General features: G+C 34.9%; 1 protein-coding gene, 1 long non-coding RNA gene and 3 other non-coding genes across 7 annotated transcripts in view; 4 read left to right on the top strand and 1 right to left on the bottom strand.

Moving 5' to 3' along the window:
- LOC138336044 (uncharacterized) overlaps positions 1-19094 on the top strand; it is a 31274-nt gene that overhangs the window by 1235 nt on the left and 10945 nt on the right. For all 3 annotated transcript variants that reach the window (XR_011210381.1, XR_011210382.1, XR_011210383.1), the window contains exon 2: positions 344-378. This is a non-coding gene — a long non-coding RNA (uncharacterized lncRNA). The remainder of the gene's footprint in view (positions 1-343; positions 379-19094) is intronic.
- On the bottom strand, positions 3714-13626 carry LOC138336043 (G-protein coupled receptor moody-like). Its single transcript, XM_069285317.1, has 3 exons — positions 13128-13626; positions 12448-12651; positions 3714-5634 (listed from the first exon to the last, which is right to left on the bottom strand). Exons 1-3 carry the CDS (start codon positions 13288-13290, stop codon positions 4988-4990), a joined length of 1014 nt encoding a protein of 337 aa, XP_069141418.1. The 5' UTR covers positions 13291-13626; the 3' UTR covers positions 3714-4987.
- On the top strand, positions 7918-7991 carry LOC138305207 (small nucleolar RNA SNORD57). Its single transcript, XR_011205673.1, has one exon. It is a non-coding gene; the product is annotated as a small nucleolar RNA SNORD57 (small nucleolar RNA).
- Positions 9151-9224, top strand: LOC138305205 (small nucleolar RNA SNORD57). Its single transcript, XR_011205671.1, has one exon. It is a non-coding gene; the product is annotated as a small nucleolar RNA SNORD57 (small nucleolar RNA).
- Positions 9954-10028, top strand: LOC138305206 (small nucleolar RNA SNORD57). The gene has a single exon (XR_011205672.1). It is a non-coding gene; the product is annotated as a small nucleolar RNA SNORD57 (small nucleolar RNA).

The following is a 19094-nucleotide window of genomic DNA, read 5'->3' on the forward strand; positions in this document are numbered from 1 at the left end:
CTATAGAATCTGTGACTGCTAATCAACTTTACTCACTGTCTTACTATTTATACTGCAGGTACTAATTTTGATTAGATTATATTATTAAGATTGCTTATTATATATCATTGTGTTGTGTTTGGAAAATTGTTTGACGGAGACAGAAATCATATGTGGGTTCAGCTTCAGGTTAAATAAAGTACTTGTGATAATTATATATACCAAGTGTAAAATTCCTGAATATAAGATTTGTTTCGATAAATGTGTTTAAACTTCACTGATCATGAATGTTTGGATAAACGGTCATTCTGTAATAGCTTTAGCTGACAAAACTTTCATTTTTGTTTATTTTATTTTTTTCCAGAAAAAAGAAGTCTTCATTAGCGAAACTTCAGTTTGGTAAGTACCCATCTGCTTATATCTTGTACTCAATATAATTCTGATTATTTAAGTTTGTGTTTATCTCAAAGTTGTATTGAATTTAGAGTTATAAAATGTTTATTATTTATTTATTTGCTATTTTTACACAAAAGATATAGACAGATATTATTGCACCTGTGCATGTGGCTTTAAATGCCACAGAAAACCAGCTCGATTGATTTTGTCATTGATAGACAAGCAACAGGACATTATTTCCTTATACCCATTACCCATGAGCGATCTTGACACTTAAATGTAGAATTGTTATATTCATAGTGCAAGGAGTTGGCTCAGACATCAGTGTTCAATCTACGATTATTGTTCGTGGGTCCTTTTCAATGGTTTTAGTGAAAACAATGGGTCCCACAGTGTTATAGATACCCATTCCCAGAAATTTCATGGGTACTTTTAAAATTCTGTGAGTCCAGGACTCGGGATGCGCACGTAGATTTATCACTGAGACATTGGTGTCTTCGATAATTCTGACTCTTCAGTCTTTCTGTATACGTAGATCTCCTATTGTATTCAAAATATCAATGCATTGGTATTGCATTGCACAGGGGTGTTAACTTCAAAAATCTGATGCACGTTTTAACACAAAATGATTTCTTCATAAGTCTAAATGCTTGCACAAACCATTTGAATTTTAAAAAAATAAGTAGAATCCACACACATTGGCCAACATTTAATTTTGACCACTTCAAATGTACAGGAAAACTACTTCACGGACATGATTCAGAAAGAATACATAGTATGGAAAGAGTTATAAAAATCATTGTCATAAATCAAAGTCATCAATCCTGCTTTCAAATTGCAATTGCCTCTTGATGGAAATTGTATGTAGTAGTGAAGCTGGAGTTACTTCCCTTTATGTGAGGTATATGTTCTGATTAACTAATAGCAGAAAATACAAGAACAGAAGGCATATTCCAGGAACAAATGATGTAGTTTGTTTTCATTGTATCTAGAGAGGTGGCTTTTGCCTAGAACTTTTACTATTGCAATACTTATCGCTATCAGGGAAAATACTATATATTGTAATAGTTTAGATATTAATAATATATTGCAGACAGCAAAATTTGCAAAGTATTGTATTCTGAAATTAAATACCTGTCAATGAAATTGATTTCAATGTCGTCTACCTAATGCAGTACATGTTACAATTGGTTAAAAGTTACTTTCCTTTACCTGCTAGTGTCAGTACCAATTCAAACACCATGACGATCGTGTCGATCAGGATCGAGAACAAATATATAGATTGAATTTTTCTATGTTTGTTTTTGATCTAATAGTAAGGAAAAGATGACATTTTTTAGCTCACCTGGCCCGTAGGGCCGGTGAGCTTATGTCATGGCGCGGCGTCCGTCGTCCGTCCGTCCGTCCGTCTGTCAACATTTCCTATAAATCGCTACTTGTCCTAGAGTTCTGCATGGATTGTAACCAAATTTGGCCACAAACATCCTTGGGGGAGGGGGAACAGAACTTGTATAAATTTTGGCTCTGACCCCCCAGGGGCAGGAGGGGCGGGGCCCAATAGGGGAAATAGAGGTAAATCCTTTAAATCGCTACTTGTCCTAGAGTTTGGCATGGATTGTAACCAAAATCAGCCACAAACATCCTTGGGGGAAGGGGAACAGAACTTGTATAAATTTTGGCTCTGATCCCCCAGGGGCAAGAGGGGCGGGGCCCAATAGGGGAAATAGAGGTAAATCCTTTAAATCGCTACTTGTCCTAGAGTTTGGCATGGATTGTAACCAAATTTGGCCACAAACATCCTTGGGGGAAGGGGAACAGAACTTGTATAAATTTTGGCTCTGGCCCCCTGGGGGCAGTAGGGGCGGGGCCCAATAGGGGAAATAGAGGTAAATCCTTTAAATCGCTACTTGTCATAGAGTTCTGAATGAAATGTAACCAAATTTGGCCACAAACATCCTTGGGGGAAGGGGAACAGAACTTGTATAAATTTTGGCTCTGACCCCCCCGGGGGCTGGAGGGGCGGGGCCCAATAGGGGAAATAGAGGTAAATCCTTTAAATCGCTACTAGTCATAGAGTTCTGCAGGGATTGGAACCAAATTTGGCCACAAACATCCTTGGGGGAAGGGGAACAGAACTTGTATAAGTTTTGGCTCTGGCCCCCCAGGGGCAGGACGGATGGGGCCCAATAGGGGAAATAGAGGTAAATCCTATAAATTGCTACTTGTCCTAGAGTTTTGCTTGGATTGTGACCAAATTTGGCCGCAAACATCCTTGGGGGAAGGGGAACAGAACTTGTATAAATTTTGGCTCTGACCCCCTGGGGGCAGGAGGGGTGGGGCCTAATAGGGGATTTAGAGGTTAATATCAAAATTCCTTCAGAAAAGAAACAATGAACCTGTATTCAGAACATTACTTGGCATTACAAACCAGGTGAGCGATACAGGCCCTCTGGGCCTCTTGTATTGTGAATGTTAATCTGTTAACATATCTAACCTCTGTGAGTTCTTCATTTTAGTCCAAATTGTAGAAAACATATCAACTACTTTCCGGGAACCAGGGGGACTATATTTAGCTATAGGTTTGCGTCTTGTCCGTCTGACGAACCTTGCCCGAGCTATACGTCCTACATTAAAGACTTTGGAACTCCATATAAAGTATGTGGGTATACTACACCTATAAAGTGAGACAGTGTGTTTCATACCAAAACCAGGTCACTGTGACCTATATTTTGACCTCTGTCAAAAAAGAAAAGCTTTGTATGTTGATCCACATATGTTAGTTCATTAAGGTGAGACCATGTAGTGTACTAAAATATCTGTGTATTTGACCTTTGATCTCAATTTAAAAAAAAAACACAAAAATAAACTTGTCTTATTCTATGAGACGCACGGCAGGGTACTTAAATCCATCAAATTAGCTTGTTTTCTTTTTGTCAGCCAGGGTCATTTAAGGGCATATAAGTTTCAATAGGTGAGTTTTGAAATCAACCCAGCTGCATGTGAAAGGTAAAATAGAATGTTTCCCTCCGTATAGAGTGTGACAACAAAACACAACATGAGAGGTCATTCACGAATGTCAACCTTGAGGCTTGCCGCAAGGTATGGACTATGGAATGACTGAAAAATCTCTTGCTGCTATTTATAGATAACCTGATATGATTGACATATATACATATCGGTGAAAATAGGAGGAGCAAATATGATCAACTCAGTCACTGCGGCCCCTTGATTGATAGACAAGATGTTATATTGTCCTTCCAATAAAAGAATATCTATTATGGAAGACATTTAAGTGTAGAAGTAATGTAAATATGATAAAAAAGTAAAGAAAACAGAAATTCCAATATAACACTTTTATTAGATAAATAAGCCTTGTATATATATATATACTGTATACCACTTTATTTTTGTGTAAACAGTATTTCATGTCTTCCTCGTTTTCAACATGTAGTTGCAAAATATTTGAATTTGCGTTCAATCTCTCGTGAAATAGCGTGAAAATTTGTATCGTGGAATTCGAAATAAAGTGGTTAACAGTAAATGAAAGCATCAACAGCGTAACAGTGATATGACAACATGCTGCATCCATGGTAACATTTAACAAAATCACAATATGTTAACATTAAACTAACAAATTATACAGATATCACACTCTTTATCCTTTAAGACCAGGGGTGATTAGGTCAGTGAAGATATAACACTAAATTTGAAATGACTAGTTAATCTTCAATCATAAACTAAACACATGTTCTAGATAATTATGTAGAGATCTACATGAACATGGAACAACGTTCGTTGTTATTTTCACTGACCCTGAATTGCTATAAATACAAGTACAGTAAATTGTATATTATAAACATGAATAATTAACATTAATACATTTTAATGTGCACATGATCTCAAGTCTGTTGTCTTGTTTATAATTAGATATTCTGTCTTTGCATATTACAAAGTTACCTCCCTTGTGGGTAGGCTAAGGGTATCCATTGTGACGTCATCATTTTGCGAGCAAAACTCGTGTCATTTTCTCTGAAATGTAATTAGTTGCACTCCCAAACACATGTAAAAATAGATACCTACCCACAAGGGCAGATAACTATGTTATATGCATTACAGAATTGAGATATAACAGCATTTGTCCTAAATGATCTTAGTTGGCATGATGATGTTGATCAATGGGCCATGAAACACAAACAAAAGTTTAATATATTTTTCGTAAGGTATATTTTACAATACATGATTGTATGGCTTAATGATCATGAGTAATATGATACATTTAGTCTATAGTCAGTTTATTATGCTGGTTGTAGGAGACAGTATGCATAATATGCAGATAATGTATACTGATCCAACACTTTGATAGCTATTATATAATAATAACCAGATATGAGCTCACTGCTGAATTTATAATCAGATATGGGCTTACTGCTGTACTTATAACCAGAGACGGGCTCACTGCATATTTCATAACCAGATATGGCCATGAGCTCACTGCTGAATTTATATCCAGATATGAACACGATGCCGTATTATAACCAGATACGGCCTCACTGCCGAATGATAGGAGTATATATATTTGTCTAGTTTGTTATCTAGTCAGTACAAGTGCTGGTCATTGTTTTATCAGAGTGTGGGTGGGATGTCTCTGCCTGCACATTAGTTTGATGTAAGCGTTTCTGAACTGTTGGTTCAGCAGACCGTACAACACAGGGTTTAATGCACTACCGATATAAACTGTAGTAGCACAGAACATGTGGAAGGTCTTGGACATCACATGATTCCAGTCTATCAACCCTGTGATAGTGCATGGAAAATACGATATCGCAAACACTAGAAATATCACCACCATCATTTTGGTCAGGTGCATTTCCCGTGATAGATTGTTGGTGTCCGTGGGAGCCAGAAACCTCATGTTGGCCAGAATTCTCTTTGAACTGTTGTAAGTTGTCAAGTATATCTTTATATAGAAATACACAATTAGAACGCACGGAATCCCAGCCCTCACAATTAACAAGAAGATTTTAAACTTCTGACTGTTGTGGTCCAGGAGAAGGTTGCACGTGACCATCATCGGGACATAGCCAAATTTCCCCCACAGTTCAGTGATGGCCGGAAGCAGGAAAACCACTGGTAGAGTCCATGATAGAGTGATCATGATGGCCATGTTGGTTTTGCTGTAGAGGCGTTTGTACCCCATCATGTCCGTCACCAGTTTGTACCTATTGTAAGCTATGAGCACCACCGTCATTATGGTTGTTCCTGGAAAAAAAGACAAAATATCAAAATTACTGAGGAAAGGTCATTATCATTGGTCCTGGAAAAAAGACAGAACATCAAAATCACCAAAGGAGAAAATGTCTAAATCATTACAAGAAAACGATTCCCTGAGGATTTTTGATGACGTTAGTGTCGATGACCCTAGTACGATATTTAGCATGGTAGAACACGATCTAGGGGTCAAGGAAAATGATGATGGTCCGGTGCTCAGAAGGATATTGATTAGACAAGACATGAAAAGAATTGTCACGCACATCAGTGGCTCAATTTGCTGAAAGCTTGTGACTCTCTAAGATGAGAGCACCCTGCCTGCGATGTCAAGTTATTTAATTTAATTATTATTACACTTATAGGTATAACTGAGCAAGTATTGGTAGAGATGTTAGTTGGTTTTCTTTTATGGCCTGGTGTAATAGTCACTAGAAAAAAAAACACTGACCTACACTGAATACCTACACTGAATACCTAGCAACTGCCCTATAATAGTTTTGAGCACCTGGCTCAAAGTTTATAGGGTAGTGGCAGAGTTACGATAGCGTCTGAACGTCAACACCTTAATCAGTCTGATGCCAAGGGGATTTTGAAGTCAGTACATTTGCTTAGTCAGTTAGTGTTATATACATATACTATGTTCAAAACCATGCAATTCCCATTGTCTATATGCCAAATATTTTAATAACAGAAATCCTTCAAAAGAAGCTTGGAATTGGTATATAGCAATAATTGTACCGGCCTCATGATGTGTAATGTTGGATGGCAGTCGGTGTTGAGTTTCCTGAAGAGGATTATGATGAATGGTCGACGGAGCTCTTACTTCTGATCTCTGTATTTCAGGGGGATATTCATTGAAAACCCTGACAGAACAAGATAACCTTTTTCTCAAAGCGGTCCATAAATAAGTATCAGACACTGATTGATAGATGAGTTCATCTCGGAAATATTTATATAATGTATATCTGAACTGTGAAATGATCTGTTTCGTCCCTGAAACAGAAGGGCTATGGTCTACGTGTACCAGAACATGGCGAATCACCATCTATTTGTAGGTCATTAAAGGTCACTAAAAGTCAAACGTCTGGGTGGAATGGTTTACGGAAATTGCTTCGACAGCAAGCTACAAGGAACAACAACATATCAGATTTACAATGACTTCTATCATTCATCTAAATGACAACTTGTATGGATTTCTTGTCAAAATAAGAGGGGGAGATTTATCTTGGTATATCTATAATTGTTTATATTAGTGAAAGGAAAAGAAGAAGAGAGTATCTGCTAGTGACCTTTATATACTTATCATAGAGATTTAATGTTAAGTTTACAAAAAAGGAGAGAGAAATAAAAAAAGGAAAAATGCCATTTTGATCACAAATATATACAGTAAGTTATATTGATATATATATATATATATATATATGTATATGTATGTATTGAAAACATGAAATTCAGACTCTTGAAGGATTCTGATTTCAAAAATTTAAAATTAATGGCCAGGACAAAAGCAAAAATGGAAAAAACTAACAAGATGATAAAATCTTTCATATGTCATTCCAAAATGTTCCGATATAAATACATCCAGCTTTATTGTATTCCTTCAAACCTATTTATGTTAGAAACTAAGAACTTAATAAAAAAAGTCTCCATTTCTAAAGATGATATCTTCAATTCCAAAGATTTCTATCGCTATGTCCAAAATATTTTCCATATTCCAGTTTTGCCGTTCCCTGAAATCTGTCATTTAGTGCTGGTGCATTCAATTATAATTGCTTAAGCCAGTGGCAGATAAGAGAAATATCCAATTAACAAATCAGAGGAGAGCACACCCAAGAATAATGTGTGTTTGATAAGGCATCATAAGAAGCTACGTACACCTAGCAGCATCCATCATCCATTAACGTGAAATAAACTTGATCTGGAGGATTGCTTTTGCTTTGATAACAAAAATCCCTAATTAAAGTAGAATTATAGTAGAACTTGGCAACAAGTTAATGAGGTTGCACCCTAGTGATTTATATATATACATAATAAAGCAGGTATTACAGTGATTTACGGGACTCGCCTAGACGAGTCCTGGACTCGTCATTTTCCTGTGGGACTCACCAAAATTTTGAAAACCCTCTTATATTTCTTTGTACTGGGACTCATCAAAATTTGAAATTTAGTATGATCGACTCACCTTCAAAAATCCTTCATAAATTGCTGTATTATATATAGAGCCAGTGACACACTCCCCTCATGCTACTGGAGGGTTCATCAAGGCTGAGGGATCTAAAATGATGTTAACACTTTTGCTTGATTTTTTTCTATGACAGCAAAATAAACTGATTTAATGAGACTGATTAGATTCCAGACCTTGATTTATTGACTTGTTTATTACAAAGTAAGAACATTTAAGATTTTGATTATTCTTTGGAATGAATTATTTTGTACCCTATCTATTACAGTAACATGAGAAAGCTGGGAAAAAGTAATTGAGTGATCTATTCTTTTAAGTGAAACATGACTAGGATGGAGATCGAAATCTGATGATTATTGGTTATGCGATTTGAAGAAATGTCATACTCAAATTAAATTTAAAAAAAACCAGTTTGAACAGGTTTAATAGCTATGTTATGACTAAAACTTCTCCCATGATATTAAGTAATGACATCAATACCATTTCATTTTCAAACTCTGAAATATCTGATTCTCTGGTGACGAAAATCATTATTGATTTGAGTTTCTGTAACACGATAGCTGATGTTCCAAGGGGAGATAATCATTATAAACAACCAAGTGCATTTTAAACAACCAAGTGCAAGTATTTGTAACAGGAGAGCTGATGTTTCAAGGGGAGATAATTATTATAAACGACGAAGTGCAAGTGTCTGTAACGGTATCTGATGATGTTAACCTGGTTGATAGAAATGTAGTATGGAAAGATTTTTCATCATGGTCATAAAGTGAATGATAAAGAGTATTTATGACTTTCGGAAGAAAAAAATTAATCAAAGTTGTGTAGTTTAATACCTTTGAAATCCAACATGATGTATAAACGCTTTTGCTGGATATTTCCCATGAAAGCAAAAATAAACTGATTTAATGAGACTGATTGGATTTCAAAACTTAATAAATTAAATCAGGATTTTTATTGATGGGTCATAAGCAACTTTTTTTAGCCATTTATCATCTTGCATGAGAGGTTTGAACTTAACCTTTGACCTTAAGTTCTCCACATATATATGGGAATATAACCATTGAAGGTTTGAAAATAAAATGATATGATTGTATCATCTTTGTTGTAGGTAACCTGTCGTACGTGTGTACCTTTCTAAAAGCCCGATACTATAATTTACTCAAAAGATGGTCTGTACATGTTAACTTTAATGCAATATTCATGAAGAAACAATTCAAGAATTTATTTTTAAACTCTTCCTGCATTTCAAATCATTTGATAAATTACAAACAAACAAAAAAAAAAAAAAACCTGCAGTGAACCAAACTTAAAAAAAAAAAAAAAATCCAAAATGATGTATAAATGTTTTTGCTTGATTTTCTGTGGAAGCAAAAAATAACTGAATTAATGAGACTGATTGGATTTTAAATGAAAAAAGTGGAGATAATATAATTTCGGTCTAAGAAACACAATTATGAGATTCATTAAAAAGTACATATGGTATGTACATTTACAAGCTAATACACTACATACTAGGAATAAACAATTCATTTCTACAATTGTCAGTATCAAAATGGTCTTTCTGATTATTTTGTACAAGTTTTCTGTAAATCACCTTGCCAGTATGAAGTTCTAGATGTTTCCTCTCTATTGCTATATAAGACATCAGAGAATCCAAAATTGATGATCACAGTATGATATTAAAGATTTTATGCAGCTTTTCAGGTAATTAATGTCTTTTCTTAAACACATAACATTTGATGTAATAGAAATTCCTTAGGTTTTTTTCCTACCTAATCTGTTTCTAACCAAAACGAACCACATGATGTGTCTGTGAATTCTAGTAAAGCCTAGCCTGTAATGGTTTGCACAGTTTCAATAAACCTTCAAATTCCACTCATAGAGTTTCGAAAGCAGTTTCAATAAACCTTCAAATTCCAAGAATACAGTTTCAAAACAGTTTCATTAAGCCTTCAAATTCCAAGAATACTGTTTCAAAAGAAAAGCAGTTCTTATACTTTGATAGAAATGCCTGAAAAGTAAGAATGCAATAGATTTACAGGCATCAAGATGTGCTAATGTATGGGGACTATCAATTTGAAAGTTTAACAATTCATCTTTTAGAGAATGCTTTAATTATACTTGGAATCCAAAATGATGTATAAACTGTTTGCTTGATATTTTCCATGAAAGCAAAAATAAACTGATTTAATGAGACTGATTGGATTTCAAGACTAGAACTAATATGAAATGCAATTTTGGTAGGAATGTCCCTGTTAATGTTGCATTGCCTTTCAAGAATCAATTCCAGAATATTTGATTTAAGGTTGGGTTATTGCATTTTCAATTGCTGGCAATATTTTCATGCCTTATGTAAATTATCTTAGTGTTAAGTAATTGTATTTCTATAGTCTACTTGCCTTCCCTTATCTTTATCTTTTAGACGCATCATTGTTTATATCCTGATAATAATGCCTGACTTGTAGTTTGACCCTAAATGACCTTATATTAGTTGCTGATGGGCCGTAAAACTCAAACAAACAAATCTATAGTCTACTCATATTAAATAAAGCCAGAGTCATTTTCCTCCGCTGCCACCAGATAGATCCTAATTATCTAATGGAGGGAAGTCACTATCTTTAACCTAAGGCACAAGGTAATAAAAGAATTAAATAAGATAGATGGTAATGCAAAGCCTAGCAACCTAATTAATCGGCCCTTGTGGGAACTGATGTGGAGGGCTTGCTTATAATTAATTGACTTTAATCTGGGAGTATCTTTTATTTAACCGCTCCTCACCATGGTCCCGAAAGTCTTAATTATATATGTACCCTCCCCTGGGCTGGCTAGTTAAGGTTACAGTAAACCCCGCCTCACAAATACTGACCACCTGTGTATAAAGACTACCTCAGCTGTAATGATCATTTTGCTTACTTCATGGGTGGTCTTGATTGACATTTTTGACTGTATAGACTAGTATAGGAAAGGAAACAAATTTCCTCTGCTTTAATTTCTATCACATTTTATACTCGATTAACCCAGCTTTAATATTGGTCAACACCATAGGAAGATTAACTTGAAAATCCAAATCCAATGTGATGTAAAATCTACTTTGCTTGATACATTCCATGAAAGCAAAAAATACTGATTTAATGAGACTGATTGGATTTAGATTTGGAATGAACAAAGAAAATCCTTGATTGACTGTAATCGAGAATTACCGTAATAGACTTTTTTTCTTTCTTTTTTAAGATCTTTGTTTTACATTTGGAAGGAACACACATTACTAGGTTGATGGTTTTTCTCCTAGAACTCTGTAAATTATCTTCCACACATTGAAAAAAGCCTTAACAACTATATATATATAGCTGCTATTGCTAGGAACTAATATTAGGCTAGAACTCATTATCTTTCACACCTGTATACAGGATGTAAACCATGAAATAGTATAAGGAGAAGTAATTTAAGTGATTTGCTAGATCTTGGATATTAAGTCATATATATCCATGGGGATATAACACATTAAAGGATATAACACATGCAGACATATAAGAATAATTGTATTTGTACTATGACACGTAAGTGGAAGTGTCTGCTACCATGTGGGAATTGTCAGCTGCCTGTGGCATCTTTCACAAAACATGGTTGTGAACACAAAATATGATACATCGGTTCACTGGCTGATAACTTTGTATACACTTGGGCCTATTAGCATTTATCTTTGGAAATAGTGCGATAAGTATCATTTGTATGTACCGGATAATGATGGTGAATGCTGATCATGAGAGGGCACTATTAAGGCAGTGGGTGTTTTCGATTTTCGGAAACAATTTCTTGGTCATGAGAAACATATATGATAAATGTACATGTCATCCTATAGACAAATTTACATATCCCTTCTTCTGACGTGGAATTGTTTCTGTCATGAAATGCTGCCAATTGTTTCACAAGATAGGAGCAAGTGATAATTGGAACAATATTAGAATGGACAGAGGAATGTCCGATCAACTGTCCGATTGTTTCGGATCAGTGACCTTTGTATGACAGGATCCAAGTTAAGGTCAGCGTTCCTAATATAATGGCTGGACAATTGTAAGTGGGAGGTTATTAACTATGTCTTACATTATTGACATTTTGGTGCAGATCCATTCCGAGGTGAAACATTTAGATATTTCTATGGATTGTTTTGAAATTGGGAAATCTTACATATTTTGTTTCATTACCTAAAACGAAATTTTATATGGATTTGTTTGAATTTGGATAATCTTCAATCTTTTGTTTTAATGCCTATAGATATATAGATATATATATATATAAGTAAGTCAAAAGGATTTCAGAATTTTCCAAATTTGACATTAAAATTAATTTTCTTTCCCACTCGTCTCCATTTGCTACTTTCAAATTGAATGATAAAATTTCCAGAGAAAATAGAAGCTATATATAGTGTTCCAATTTTTCATTTGAAATTAGTTTTGGTATTGTTCCAAATTCTTAATTAACTTATTTTGAATTTAAAGTCTCAATTACTGATAGGAATAAAACAAAGGACTTTAAGAAGTGAAGGCAATCATTGAGTGGCCAAAGAATTTGAAAGAAAAGACAGGAAATTAATTGAATTATTACAAAAATTTAGGATCTCTCACCTGTTAAAGTGTACCCCATGAATCCGATGAATTTACAAAGGGTTTCCTCCAAATACCATCCGTCTGTGATGAATGTGTAGATATTGAAAGGCAGAACACATGTAACAAACACTAAATCTGAAATGCTCAGGTTGATGATGAAATAATTGGAAACAGTTTGTAGTTTCTTGGTACTTTTTACTGCAATAATCACCATCACGTTGCCTGAAAATGTAAGAAATGAGAACTAAGTACACAACAGTGTATTTAATTCGTTACTAAGGTAATCTGATCAGATGAAAAGTTTTGTAAGGTCAAGAATTTATCAATCCTGATAATAGTTTTTAGAAAATAAAGGATGCCTCTTAATTATACAGTAATTTGTGTATAAGTAAAACAAGGAAAAGAACATATTGGTATTAATTTAAACAATCAACGTATGTTCAATGATGTTAGGATTTTTTGTGTCCAGACATATACAGATCATGCACAATTCATTTTTGACCATTTATTTGAGTGTATGTGTACATGTATATGTTTCCTTTTACGGATAAGAAATACATTGTAATTCCATTCAACATACAGTTTTAGAAAAAATAAAAACAAGACAAAACCGATCTGGAAAAAAGTTAATATTTCATGTTAAATTATTTTCTGTTTAAAAATGATAGAATTGTATAAAGTATGTATTTATTGCTTACCGATGAAGCCAAAAATGATGATGAGAGCGATGGCCGATATGACAACCCAAAGCCAAACCTTGTCCTGCTTGGATTGACTTTCACCGACCAGCTCACCTTCACCTAAGGAAATGTTAGCATTGACAGTATGATACACATCTTGTGGGTCGACAATGCCAAACATTGTTTCTTAATCCGGGAAAATCCCACCGTTAAAATGTGTTGAATGTAAAATCTTCACAAATGCAAAGATCAATTCATTTAAATTGTTGATTTCACATAGATAAATCCAAAGAAGCTTGAACTATGCTGTAGATAAATTCCTTGATGCAACAATTGTAGATATTTCTCAATTTTAATTTCCAATCATGTCCATTCCTCCATTGTTGTTGGTTTCAATTTCTATTGCTGTTCCCAAACCACATGTAGGACTATTGTGTGTGTTGAGTAGCCACACTAATAGGTCTAGCAGACAACTGTCACTGCCGCTGCCTCGTGGCCACGACTGTCTTAGCACCGCCCTTTACACTACACTCCAATATCACTGGCTCTGGCTCAACCTCTCTTTCGGCTGCAGCTTGGAACAGCAGGTTTGGATCTGTAGTAGCATCACATTCTATTTTAAAACTTCTCTCAAATTCTGGTAATCAAGTCCTGTATCGATTAATTTTGTTTTCTTGATGTACATTCTCTCAAATTCTGATAATCAAGTTCTGTATCAATTGTTTTCTAGATATATACATTTGGACATCTTCTCTCTCAAATTCCGATAATCAAGTTCTGTATCAATTGTTTTCTAGATATATACATTTGGACATCTTCTCTCAAATTCCGATAATCAAGTTCTGCATCGATTGTTTTCTAGATACATGTAAATGTACACTGTATATACATTTGGATATCGTCTCTCAAATTCTGATAATCAAATTCTGTATCAATTGTTTTCTAGATACATGTATATTCTGATAATCAAGTTCTGTATCAATTGTTTTCTAGATATATATATTTGAATATCACCAGATTTGAGTCATCTAGTGTCAGAAGACAAAAGAATTACAAATAAATCTTTATTTAGCATAACATTTAAATCAACATTTGGATGGCAAAATTATTGATAAATGATATCGATTTTATTTCGAGAGTTAGAAACATTGAATTTTCAGTGACAAGTATTTTTGATACATTGACAATTATCTTGATGATTAAGTGTCCAAAATCATGAAAATTTGACATTGTTTCTGTGTAATGTGATCTGAGGAAATTGGATTTTGTTTCTGATGATTTACTTATATTTCTGGTATTTTCATTTTCAGGAAGAGAATTGGAATTATTTGAATCAATCATAATCATTTGGTTGTACTTGTAAATCTCCAGGAACTTAGAAGCTGGGATTAAACCCAATTTAATGACTACTAGATTGTGTAGTTTCATGCCATAACTCACATGTACATGCCATGCTATAATATAGAGAATGTCTCATTTCTGAGGCAATAAAAAAAAAACTAGCATGATTAAATTTCACTGCTGTAGAAAAATGTAAACAGTTATGAGGTTGTTGAAACTCGGTATATTCATGATTTTCTTGGCTTGTAGTAACTGATGTCTATAAATAAAGTTAATTTGTTTTAGTCAATCAGGCAATAGAAAACAGAAGTTATTCAGTTTGATCACTTAATAGCCATAACTGCAAAGACTTATTGAGTTTGTAAGTAAGCAGGGGCTATCATTGAACCCATAAGATCAAACATAATGTTCTGTTTTATTTTGTCAACTGGGGTATATCCTCCATTTTCACTTGCTGTAATTGCATATAGATGTCCTGATGATGGGCTGGAACTATCCCCTGGAGACATTAGTCGCTTTAGATAGTAAACATGGATGACCCTGTCTCAAATCTGAGCCACAAATTAGGTAGTCCTTACTGTATCATTAGCTTTCTGTAACCAGATTTCTTAGTCCTTACTGTATCATTAGCTGTCTGTAACCAGATTTCTTAGTCCTTACTGTATCATTAGCTGTCTGTAACCAGATTTCTTAGTCCTTACTGTATCATTAGCTGTCAGCAACCAGATTTCTTAGTCCTTACTGTATCATTAGCTGTCTGTAACCAGATTTCTTAGTCCTTACTGTATCATTAGCTGTCTGTAACCAGATTTCTTAGTCCTTACTGTATCATTAGCTGTCTGTAACCAGATTTCTTAGTCCTTACTGTATCATTAGCTTTCTGTAACCAGATTTCTTAGTCCTTACTGTATCATTAGCTGTCAGCAACCAGATTTCTTAGTCCTTACTGTATCATTAGCTGTCAGCAACCAGATTTCTTAGTCCTTACTGTATCATTAGCTTTCTGTAACCAGATTTCTTAGTCCTTACTGTATCATTAGCTGTCAGCAACCAGATTTCTTAGTCCTTACTGTATCATTAGCTGTCTGTAACCAGATTTCTTAGTCCTTACTGTATCATTAGCTGTCTGTAACCAGATTTCTTAGTCCTTACTGTATCATTAGCTTTCTGTAACCAGATTTCTTAGTCCTTACTGTATCATTAGCTTTCTGTAACCAGATTTCTTAGTCCTTACTGTATCATTAGCTGTCTGTAACCAGATTTCTTAGTCCTTACTGTATCATTAGCTGTCTGTAACCAGATTTCTTAGTCCTTACTGTATCATTAGCTGTCTGTAACCAGATTTCTTAGTCCTTACTGTATCATTAGCTGTATGTCAGCAACCAGATTTCTTAGTCCTTACTGTATCATTAGCTTTCTGTAACCAGATTTCTTGGTCCTTACTGTATCATTAGCTTTCTGTAACCAGATTTCTTAGTCCTTACTGTATCATTAGCTGTCTGTAACCAGATTTCTTAGTCCTTACTCTATCATTAGCTGTCAGCAACCAGATTTCTTAGTCCTTACTGTATCATTAGCTGTCTGTAACCAGATTTCTTAGTCCTTACTGTATCATTAGCTGTCTGTAACCAGATTTCTTAGTCCTTACTGTATCATTAGCTGTCAGCAACCAGATTTCTTAGTCCTTACTGTATCATTAGCTGTCTGTAACCAGATTTCTTAGTCCTTACTGTATCATTAGCTGTCTGTAACCAGATTTCTTAGTCCTTACTGTATCATTAGCTGTCAGCAACCAGATTTCTTGGTCCTTACTGTATCATTAGCTGTCTGTAACCAGATTTCTTAGTCCTTACTGTATCATTAGCTGTCTGTAACCAGATTTCTTGGTCCTTACTGTATCATTAGCTGTCTGTAACCAGATTTCTTAGTCCTTACTGTATCATTAGCTGTCTGTAACCAGATTTCTTAGTCCTTACTGTATCATTAGCTTTCTGTAACCAGATTTCTTAGTCCTTACTGTATCATTAGCTGTCAGCAACCAGATTTCTTAGTCCTTACTGTATCATTAGCTGTCAGCAACCAGATTTCTTAGTCCTTACTGTATCATTAGCTGTCTGTAACCAGATTTCTTAGTCCTTACTGTATCATTAGCTGTCGCAACCAGATTTCTTAGTCCTTACTGTATCATTAGCTGTCTGTAACCAGATTTCTTAGTCCTTACTGTATCATTAGCTGTCTGTAACCAGATTTCTTAGTCCTTACTGTATCATTAGCTGTCTGTAACCAGATTTCTTAGTCCTTACTGTATCATTAGCTGTCTGTAACCAGATTTCTTAGTCCTTACTGTATCATTAGCTGTCTGTAACCAGATTTCTTAGTCCTTACTGTATCATTAGCTGTCTGTAACCAGATTTCTTAGTCCTTACTGTATCATTAGCTTTCTGTAACCAGATTTCTTAGTCCTTACTGTATCATTAGCTGTCTGTAACCAGATTTCTTAGTCCTTACTGTATCATTAGCTGTCTGTAACCAGATTTCTTAGTCCTTACTGTATCATTAGCTGTCTGTAACCAGATTTCTTAGTCCTTACTGTATCATTAGCTGTCTGTAACCAGATTTCTTAGTCCTTACTGTATCATTAGCTGTCTGTAACCAGATTTCTTAGTCCTTACTGTATCATTAGCTGTATGTCAGCAACCAGATTTCTTAGTCCTTACTGTATCATTAGCTTCTGTAACCAGATTTCTTAGTCCTTACTGTATCATTAGCTGTTGTAACCAGATTTCTTAGTCCTTACTGTATCATTAGCTGTCTGTAACCAGATTTCTTAGTCCTTACTGTATCATTAGCTGTCTGTAACCAGATTTCTTAGTCCTTACTGTATCATTAGCTTCTGTAACCAGATTTCTTAGTCCTTACTGTATCATTAGCTTGCAACCAGATTTCTTAGTCCTTACTGTATCATTAGCTGTCTGTAACCAGATTTCTTAGTCCTTACTGTATCATTAGCTGTATGTCAGCAACCAGATTTCTTAGTCCTTACTGTATCATTAGCTGTCTGTAACCAGATTTCTTAGTCCTTACTGTATCATTAGCTGTCTGCAACCAGATTTCTTAGTCCTTACTGTATCATTAGCTTCTGCAACCAGATTTCTTAGTCCTTACTGTATCATTAGCTGTCTGTAACCAGATTTCTTAGTCCTTACTGTATCATTAGCTGTGTCTGCAACCAGATTTCTTAGTCCTTACTGTATCATTAGCTGTCTGTAACCAGATTTCTTAGTCCTTACTGTATCATTAGCTGTCTGTAACCAGATTTCTTAGTCCTTACTGTATCATTAGCTGTCTGTAACCAGATTTCTTAGTCCTTACTGTATCATTAGCTGTCTGTAACCAGATTTCTTAGTCCTTACTGTATCATTAGCTGTATGTCAGCAACCAGATTTCTTAGTCCTTACTGTATCATTAGCTGTTGTAACCAGATTTCTTAGTCCTTACTGTATCATTAGCTGTCTGTAACCAGATTTCTTAGTCCTTACTGTATCATTAGCTGTCTGTAACCAGATTTCTTAGTCCTTACTGTATCATTAGCTGTCTGTCAAACCAGATTTCTTAGTCCTTACTGTATCATTTAGCTTTCTGTAACCAGATTTCTTAGTCCTTACTGTATCATTAGCTTTCTGTAACCAGATTTCTTAGTCCTTACTGTATCATTAGCTGTCTGTAACCAGATTTCTTAGTCCTTACTGTATCATTAGCTGTCTGTAACCAGATTTCTTAGTCCTTACTGTATCATTAGCTGTCAGCAACCAGATTTCTTAGTCCTTACTGTATCATTAGCTGTATGTCAGCAACCAGATTTCTTAGTCCTTACTGTATCATTAGCTGTCTGTAACCAGATTTCTTAGTCCTTACTGTATCATTAGCTTTCTGTAACCAGATTTCTTAGTCCTTACTGTATCATTAGCTGTCTGTAACCAGATTTCTTAGTCCTTACTGTATCATTAGCTGTTTGTAACCAGATTTCTTAGTCCTTACTGTATCATTAGCTGTCTGTAACCAGATTTCTTAGTCCTTACTGTATCATTAGCTGTCAGTAACCAGATTTCTTAGTCCTTACTGTATCATTAGCTTTCTGTAACCAGATTTCTTAGTCCTTACTGTATCATTAGCTGTCTGTAACCAGATTTCTTAGTCCTTACTGTATCATTAGCTGTTCTCAGTAACCAGATTTCTTAGTCCTTACTGTATCATTAGCTTTCTGTAACCAGATTTCTTAGTCCTTACTGTATCATTAGCTGTCTGTAACCAGATTTCTTAGTCCTTACTGTATCATTAGCTGTCTGTAACCAGATTTCTTAGTCCTATTATCTTACCCTGTCGTATCATTAGCTGTCTGTAACCAGATTTCTTAGTCCTTACTGTATCATTAGCTGTCTGTAACCAGATTTCTTAGTCCTTACTGTATCATTAGCTGTCTGTAACCAGATTTCTTAGTCCTTACTGTATCATTAGCTGTAACCAGATTTCTTAGTCCTTACTGTATCATTAGCTGTTGCAACCAGATTTCTTAGTCCTTACTGTATCATTAGCTGTCTGTAACCAGATTTCTTAGTCCTTACTGTATCATTAGCTGTATGTCAG

The sequence above is a fragment of the Argopecten irradians genome, chromosome 12, assembly GCF_041381155.1.
Source record: "Argopecten irradians isolate NY chromosome 12, Ai_NY, whole genome shotgun sequence".
NCBI classification, from domain to species: domain Eukaryota; kingdom Metazoa; phylum Mollusca; class Bivalvia; order Pectinida; family Pectinidae; genus Argopecten; species Argopecten irradians.

Bases quoted from the DNA above. Each gene is read 5' to 3' on its own strand.
- LOC138336043 (XM_069285317.1), bottom strand. From the start codon at position 13,290: ATGTTTGGCATTGTCGACCCACAAGATGTGTATCATACTGTCAATGCT. The intron at 12,652-13,127 runs GTAAGCAATAAA...TTACATTTTCAG, and splicing joins CATCATTTTTGGCTTCATCG to GCAACGTGATGGTGATTATT. The intron at 5,635-12,447 runs GTGAGAGATCCT...CTTTTTTTCCAG, and splicing joins CATGGGGTACACTTTAACAG to GAACAACCATAATGACGGTG.